Here is a 9193-nt window from a genome sequence, read left to right on the forward strand (position 1 = left end):
GCAGCATAAATGAGAGTCAAGTATATGTGCATACCCCAAAATGACAGGAGTGCAACATTTGATGTTTTGCTCCCAAGCATGAAAAAACTATTATCATTATATGATTTTCTGATTTTTATTTTGGAAAATAAAGACACAAAGAACATTTTTACCAAATAGATTTATCAATTACAGGATCTGTCTGTGCTTCAGATCCATAATTCTATGGTCAGGAGTGCAACACATTTTTTAAAAGATTCAAGTTGTGTGACGAAAAGACTTCTATTCATGCTTAGAAGTATTCATTAATTAATAATGATCTTTTTGTATAATTTAATGCTAAATTATTGACAGTTTTATTATTAAAATCCTTCCTTTTTCAATTTTATCAATTCAGATGTGTTTTTATCTTTTTGAGATTTTTTTAAATGAACATTAAAAATAAACACACAGAAACATTGTCATAAAATTCAAGTAATTCCTCCTCAACTTCACTGAAACAACAGAACAAGTTCTTATGTAATTTTCACTTCACAATTCTACTTTAAAGGCCCCAATGCTTTTGGTCAGGAGTGCAACAAATATGTTAGAATTATAAATCATCCACTAAGAATAAAAATAAAGAAAAAATGATGAGTAGAATTTCTCTGGTGGGTTACTGTGTTTGTCTTCTAAAGGAAAATATGCTTTAAAATATATTTTATCTTCTAAATATACATTTAAGCTAGTTTTTTGGCATAAAATAGGGTATAATTCCAGATAAAATGCGAATTTTAAATACTTTCATCTGTTTTAATAATGAAGTATTGGACTATAAGTATTGCACAATTTCATTACCACTTGATGTTGCCAACACTTTATGAATTTTTGTGCTATGGTTTTGATTTTAAACTATACTGCAGTCAGGAGTGCAACAAAACTGCTTCATAATTACCGATGCTTTTTAACTATCTTTACTAAAATATAAGTTGAAAAAATATGCTTGATACTATTTGATGTTCATAACACTATGTCTATTAAGTACAATTTATATATATTACACTTTGCAAATAATCATGTTTTAAGGTCTTCAAAATATGAAAAACCTGCTGTAAACGATGAAAATATCAACACAGCAAATTGATTTACAAAGTAAGAATGGGTTATTGTGTGATATAATTTTTAAAACAATGTTAAATAAAATACATATCAGATGTCAGGAGTGCAACACAATAATGTAACATAGGGTCACTTCAAAATCTAGTATTTTTTGTAAGATAACTCGTATAAAACAATTCTTTTTTGGCTTAGATTTAAAGAATTGACTTGAACGGTCAAAAAAGTGAATTTTGGGGAATTTTATTGCTTCATATTTTTTTCATATTAAAACTTTTCAAACCAGAATTGAAAAAATAATGTAAAATAACAATCAAAAAGCCAATTTTTTGTCACATGTACAAGAGAAGATACTCATTCAAGGTCTAGATTTAATCATTTATACCACTTTTACCATTTTGAAACATAAAAAACTATAATTTCTTGTGATTATGTATTTTAGAAAGTCTTTTAAGGTGTAATGATATTTTCTTTTTTCAAAAGAAATTTTTCTAATAAAAATTCTGAAACTTTTTAATCCAATTGTCTATTCTATTGCCACTTCAGGATTTTAAACTAGAATGCATTTGCAATATGATGATATAAGTGAAAAATATGTTACAAATAGTTGAATTTTGCCCAAAAAATTCAGTTTGGTGGTCATTTTTTTTTAATTCACCCACATTTCTTTGGCCTAAACAAAATGGTCTGTAAAAGGAAAAAAATCGAATGCATCCCTTTGACCTTTTCATTTCAACGTGTTCTTCTAAAAGACATTTCGTAAAAAAAAATATGACTCTTTGCATGACAATGGCACGCTGGATTCGTATCTTTGATATCTTCTAAACATCAAGTACACGGACAGTCTGTAGTTAAGCATTGAGTTATTTTCCTGTACAAGGTGACTGGTGATTCACTTTTCTAAATTTTTTCAGACACACGGACGTCGCTAATTTGTCTATTTTCCCCATTTCTGCCGGCGTGTGATTGGGTGTCCGGGACAGAGTCCACAAGTAAGTGTCCCCTGGACTGCAGGTCCCATCCCCCAATTCCTTCTGACACGCGAACACCACGGCCATGTTGCTGTAGTCTGTCTGAAGGATCCAATAGTGAAAGGTTAATGGTTTCGTGGAGAAAGGGTTATTGAAAGTCTGGTGCAATTTGGCTGGCTCTTCCGTGCTTTGAGTGATCTTGGATTTCTGACTGGTGCAGAATGGTGGAATTGACTTGTTTAGGCGTACTCTCCCCACTAAAATCAAATTATTGACATATCAAACATCAGCAATAGTAAGTCTGCATTGCCAATACCCTCTGAATCAAAGGTACTGACAACGGTGTGGCTGTACTTGACTTGATTTACAATCAGAAGGGAAAAAAGTGCCATTGACTTCTCATGGCCGTAGACCCGGGGGAGGGGACTTATGTAGCATCCGAACATAACTGCCTGTATGCAAGATTTGTCAAGAAATTAAAGAGTAACAGTCGCTTGAAATTGAATTGCTCTAAAATCAACTACATATTTACTCATCCAGAAAAAAAAAACAGTCACGCTCTGAATCCAAATAATGATTGATACATGTAAAGTTTCCATTCAAGTTTGATCAACATAGGAATTAAAGCTCCTATTGCATCTGGAAGCATTTTGCAAATTCAAGCACAACGAATTACATTTTGAAAACTCAAAGAAAAAGTTTGACTGACAAGCTTTCATAAGGAACCACCCTTTTGATCCCTAGGATCAGATTGGCAGAGATCAGATTTGCGAAACCTTATTGCACATCTTTATGACATGGCTATTGTGATCTGCTACCAGATAAATAAAGGAATTTAAGGACAGTGAAATTTATTTTTAAGCACACCTTTTTGGGGGTCCTCAGGACCCTTGGGTCTAAAATCGAAATACCAGTGCCTAATTGCACATCAAGATGACAAGGCAAATCGCATGCAAGAAGAAGTTTTGGCTACGATATCCTCTAATATGCTGGAGACGTGGTGACAAGAAAGGACGGACGGGGGTCCAAACAACCCCAAATAACATTACCTAAAAGCCGTCACACGTCTTGCATATCTATCAAGTTTGTTTGTATTTCAGATTGTTAGAGTGAAAGTCATCATCTGATTACTGAGAAGAGAGTGGTGTCTAACTTTCCCGACCTAGCGGAGTTTCATATTGCACCTTAGACAAAAGGAACAAGATTTCAATTAATAATGCTGTATAAAATTTTAAGCATCATTTTTGTACATGAAAAAAATTTAAACTATGAAAATAAACTCAAAACATAGGTATATCTCAAAATACTGTCTTTACTGTTTCTTAATTATTCGTTAAACCAATATAGGAATAAGTTTTCCATAAAAAAAAATATTTTTCAAAACCCTAGAAGGATTGAAAATTCTTATTACATATAGGTTATTGGACAATAAAACAAGATAACCAGCTAACTCACCCATTTTGCCAGTCAATTCGTTACTGCTGTTTCTGAAAAATCGAAAGAAGACATTGGATTCGTTGAGTGGAACATTCATTCCTGGGACTGAGATCATCTTATTGTAGAGAACCAAGTACCACTTTGATCCATTGTCTGAAAATTTGTCGAAATCAAAGCCAGATTGGACGGGGATGTTAGACACCTGCGGGGGTGTGCAGGCAGGTGGGGCAGGATTCGCAAAAACTACCGGAATCAGGAGGAAAACTAGCAAAACCATCATCTTTGTTTCCTCCAAACTGATGTTGTTTCCCGTCATAAACAATACTTTGTAATATATAGGTTTCTTTCAAAATTTGTTCACTTAAGTCTATGCATTAGAGAGGAAATGACCGATGAGTAAATAATTACATAAACGCAATTAAACTGGTCCACTGGTGCAGAAAACCTTTATTTTTGTCCAAGGATGCATACCCAATCAATCAGAGAAGAGGAAATAGTCATCAGTGATGATGAATGCAAATAAGTGTTAGTGATTCGTAACATCACTAGTTGAAGAATGCACATGAATAAAAAATTCATCAATTATCTTAAGAGTATCCTGTCATTTAATGAGAAAAGCTTTCCCAATTTTAATGCGACTAGCACACACGTGACGTAATGTTTGAAAGAAGTTATCTTTTGCAGTGAATTCTGTATAAACCACTACCACGGTTCTCTAGGTTTGACATTCTTTTGTCTGTCAATTTTGTTTTGCTTTATTTAAATGGGATTATGACTCATTTTAAAGAGAGTTAAGGTTTTCTAAGTTCCGCGATTTTCTCGTTCCCTTTTAACGAAATTGTACTTTTTACCAACTGAAAATTGTTCAATACACGGTTTTCAAGTTTTCCCCCCGCTTAAACTGTGCTACATTCAGTTTGGCACGTTTTCAGATTCTTCTTCTTCTCTGAAATCGCTGATCCAATTTCAACCTATTTTGGCATGTGGAATTTATGGAAGAAGGGGAACAAAAATTTTGAACATCATGGTCCCCGTCCCCTGGGGTCTGGGGGATGGGACTAAAATAATTAGAATTAATGCAATCTTTATAAATCCTCTTCTTTACTCCTGGACATCAAGCAGTTAAACTGTTGGCATAATGGTAATAAGCACTGAACCCTTGCCAAATTTATGAAATTCATGATCCCTCAGGAGTTCAGGAGTTAGGCTGGGGGTCTGTTGATCATATAGTGAAAATAAATACAATCTTTAAAAATCTTCTCTGCTCCTGGATAATAAGCAAAAAACTAAGTGCATGGTCATGATGAGCAAGGATGTGTCTTCCAAAATTTTAAAATTCATGGCCCCTGGATCATAATGAAAATGCTTTGTTTTTTTTCATTTCTCTGCTCCTGGGTATAAAGCAAACAAACTACGTGTATGGTTATGATGAGCAAGGGTATCTCTTCTAAAATTGTAAAATTTATGGCCCAGTGATCAGGGGTTCTTGTATTATGGCGGGCTGTATTGATAACAGCGAAAATACAATTATTCTTTGAAAATGGTCCTCTCTGTGCTTGGGTATTTGGTAGATAAACTAAGTGTATCGTTATAAAAGCAAGGGTGCATATTCCGAAATTTTGAAATAAATCATGGTCCTTGCAATTGGGTCTCTGTTGATCATATAGTAAAAATTTATCAATTCTTTAAAAATTTTCTTCTCCGCCCCTGGGTATTTAGCAAACAAACTTAGTACATGGTTATGATGAGCAAGGATGCCTATTCCAAAATTGTGAAATTCATAGCCCTTGGATCAGGGGTTCTTGTGTTATGAAGGGGTTCTATTGATTATATAGGGAATATGCATCAATTCTTTGAAATTATTTTTTTTTCTCCTTGGCATCTAGGATATAAACAGAGTAGAAAGTTGTAATGAGCAAGGGTGTTTTTATACTAGATTTGTGAAATTCTGGATCACTGAGGCAAGTGTTCTGGTTTCTGGGCATCTCTTGATATTGTAGGGGAATTTATATTCAACTGAGAAAAGTTATTCCCCTTTGCTATTTATCTATGATAATTGATTTTTGTAAATAATTCAACTGATAGGTCAATTTGAATAAATAAAAGTGCACCACCACGACACATGATACGTTTGTATTTTCTCAACTGGTTGTGTAAGAGTTTTACAAATGTCGATCTGCAGCTTAGTTTATTGTATTTTTTATGAATGAAGAACAATGTTACAGCCTAATAAAACGTCAAAACACTAATCATTCTGTAAATTTTTAGACTGTAAAACTGTCATCTCAGTGAGACATGACACTCTGCAATTTGTTATTGAGATATAAAAAAATGGAATAAAAATATTATAATATAAACTATCAAACTAATTTTAAAACTTTACACCAAGTTAATTTTGAAAGTAATGGCTAGCCTATGGAACTATTTTAATCTGACAGATACTATCAATTGCAATTAAGAGGCCAGATTCCTCTGCCAAATTCCCAAGAGATATAAATAGCACTTGCTTGATCAGTGATGCTCTACCAGAAATCTTACACTACGCTAATTAATTTCTAATTTGACAGACTGCAATTTGTCTCTTGTCAAAATGTCCATTAAATTGAAACACCACTACTTGATAATTACATCCATGGGACAAGTGGCTTTCCTCTTGTTATTAACAAAAAATAGTATTTATTATATATTGCTGCATAGTATATCATAAAAAATGTGTATTTTCTTGAATTAACATTTTATTATATAATTACTGCAGTACTCTTACATCTGTTAGGATTATGTAACTTAAAACCCTTTTTTTTTTTTTAAATTTTCACCTATTTAAAATTTTAATTTAATTGAAGGTTACGGTGACCCAACACACCCTCTATCTAAGATGCATTAATTGACCAAGTTTGATGATTCTAGGTCTTATAGTTTTCCATTTATGAGTCGGACAGGATTTTTCTATATTTGCCCATATTATTTTAATCTAATCACACTGACCTCCTTTTAATGTGCGACACAACTTACATCCAAGATGTATCAGCTGACAAAGTTTGAATATTCTAGGCCTCGTAGCATTAAGTATGTACAGGACAGACAGACAGATGTACGGACATGAACTCCATACCATAATACGTCCCATCTTAAGACAAGCGTATAAAAAAAAAATAAACAAGAATTTTTAATTTATAATACAAGAGGCCAAAGGGCCACAATGCTCACCTTGGTCAATATTACCCTGCTGCTCTTCATCAGCAGATTTTTTTCTATTATTTATTTCTATCTCTATGTAAAATTCTGATCCCTGTTGTGACATGCGCGGATCTAGAGGGGTGGGGTGGGGTGGGGGGTCCAGATCCCTCCTGGAATTTGCAGAGTTATCAAAAGTATATACTGAAGCAAATAAAAAATGACTTTGGACCCCCCCCCCCCCCCGAAAACATGGACCTCACCATCACCACCAAGAAATAGGTGTTTTTTTCCACGTATGGGAAATGGATTTTACGTGTTTTTTTTTTTTGTTTTTTTTTTGCTTGTCAAGAAATTTTTGGGTTGGAAATTTTTTTGACTGGGGTGGATCCCCACCTGGAAAAAAATTCCTGGATCCGCGCCTGTGTGACCCAATCCTACCTCCAGGCGTCATGATTTTTATAGCCCCACCCTACCCCTCGGGTCTTGATTTGAACAAACTTGAATCTACACTACCTCAAGATATTTCAATATTAATATGACTAAGCTTAACTTTGCTGATTTGATTTTTTAAAAGATTTTTTCCTATATATCTGTATATTAAACTCTGATAGCCCATATTGGTCCCACCCTATCCCCGGGGGCCATGATTTGAACAAACTCATATCTACACTACCTGAGGATGCTTCCATATTAAACAATATGAATACATAATGCTTTGCTGTTCTTGAGAAAATGATTTTAAAATATTTTGTCCTTATATATTCTTATGTAAAACTTTGATTCTCGTCGCCCGCGTGGCGCAGTGGTTAGAGCGTCGGCTCTAGAGTCGTGAAGTAAGGAGTTGATCCTTACGTCGCGGGTTCGAATCCCACTGTGGGACGTGGAGACCGGTCCTTCGGATGAGACCGTATAAACCGAGGTCCCGTGTCGCAGTGGGTGCTGGCACGAAAAAGATCCATCACTGCCGTTAAGTGCCGGGTATAGGACAAAATTTGCGGCTCTCCAAGTGGTGGTGTCTCCATATGAGTGAAAAATTCTCGAGAGGGACGTAAAAAACATACAAACAAACAAACAAACAAAAACTTTGATCTTCCATTGTGGCATCACCAAGGTGAGCTAAAAAGTACTTTCAAAGTTTTAATGGTAAGGTAGACTTGTAAATAATAGATGAATAAAAATGAGACAGAAATACCTTATCTTTGTACATTATACAAGCGAGGCAAATGTGTGAGGAAATGAGAAGGGTTTACTCCATTTGCTGAAGCACTGTAATGTTTAGTCTGCATAATGATAGTGAAGAAAGGGAGTGTATTACACTAAAGTACTGACAGGTAAATAAATCTACTTTATGATTTATTACTAAATACTAAACTATATTGTTAATCCCTGATCATCCTATTTCTCTTGCTCTGGGGCAACATATCTTCATCTCTCAGTTTATTTTATTTCATATTTTAGTGGATCCTTTACAGTGCTGTATTTATCATATCTGGTAAAAAAAAACCACCTTGGTACAACTATGTATTTGATTAGCCTACTAGATTTCCAGAGGCAGAGAAGATTTTTGAAGAATTAATGCATTTTCAATGTATGATCAATAGAGCCCCATACTAACACCATAACCTCTGACCCTGGTGCCATGAATTTCACAATTCAAACAGAAGCACCCTTGCTCATCATAACCATGCACTTAGTTTGTCTGCTAAAAATGTAGGTGAAAGAAGTCGATTTTTTTTTTAAAAAGAATAAATGCATTTTCACACTATGATCAATGAAGCCCTGACCTAGCAACAGAATCCCAGACTCAGCGGCCACAAGAGCTCAATGCTCATTATTACAATGCTAACAGTTTGACTGCTTCATGTCCAGAAGTAAAGAAGATTTTTAAAGATTGCATTAATTTTTATTGTTTGGTCCCAGGGAAATTCGCAAATTTTGTCATCCTTCACCCATACATGTATATGCTATACAACAAAATAGGTTGAAACTGGTTCAGCAGTTACAGAGAAGCTAAAAATGTTCAAAAGTTTGCAACTGACAGACGACATATGAAGATGGACAAAAAGAGATAGCAATAGGTTACCTGAGTGACTCAGGTGATCTAAAATTCCTGTTTTTCAGAATGTTTGAAGGACTTTGATTAAAATTAAGATTACTGTTGCATATATTAGAGAGTCAATGATTAAAACAAACATTTCTATGGGCTCAAGTTTTCTCAGGGTCAAGGTTTTTTGTACACATGAATTTACCCTAAACTCATTGGGGGGGGGGGGGGGGGGGGGGCAGGCAAGATAATGGATGGTGAGCAAGGTATGCCCCTGTTCACAGAATGTTTGCTTGTGCACTATATATTCCAGAAATAAATCTGTAAAAACTTTATGGAACATGCATTTCTCCAGAAATATTCTCGAAATGATTTGTTTCAATAGGAAATGCCATGCTAAGTACACTGAACAGAACTGACATACTTAGATGCAAGCTATGAATGAATAAACATGAAAAAAAACTAAATACTGGTTAGTGGTTCAGTGTAA

General features: G+C 34.6%; 1 protein-coding gene across 1 annotated transcript; it reads right to left on the reverse strand.

Annotated features, from left to right (window-relative positions):
• Positions 1 to 1098: 1098 nt before the first annotated feature.
• Positions 1099 to 3813, reverse strand: LOC133205816 (retinol-binding protein 4-A-like). The gene is made up of 2 exons (XM_061341699.1): positions 3501 to 3813; positions 1099 to 2302 (listed from the first exon to the last, which is right to left on the reverse strand). Exons 1-2 carry the CDS (start codon positions 3796 to 3798, stop codon positions 1938 to 1940), a joined length of 663 nt encoding a protein of 220 aa, XP_061197683.1. The 5' UTR covers positions 3799 to 3813; the 3' UTR covers positions 1099 to 1937.
• Positions 3814 to 9193: the final 5380 nt, after the last annotated feature.

This window comes from Saccostrea echinata, unplaced genomic scaffold (assembly GCF_033153115.1).
Source record: "Saccostrea echinata isolate AGI-Se365-2 ecotype Australia unplaced genomic scaffold, CSIRO_AGI_Sech_v1 ptg000054l, whole genome shotgun sequence".
Classification (NCBI taxonomy): Eukaryota; Metazoa; Mollusca; class Bivalvia; order Ostreida; family Ostreidae; genus Saccostrea; species Saccostrea echinata.

Excerpts from the sequence above, each read along its gene's own strand:
- LOC133205816 (XM_061341699.1), bottom strand. The coding sequence starts at position 3,798 with ATGACGGGAAACAACATCAGTTTGGAGGAAACAAAGATGATGGTTTTG. Across the intron at positions 2,303-3,500 it reads CGAATTGACTGGCAAAATGG|TGGGGAGAGTACGCCTAAAC; the intron begins GTGAGTTAGCTG and ends ATTTGATTTTAG.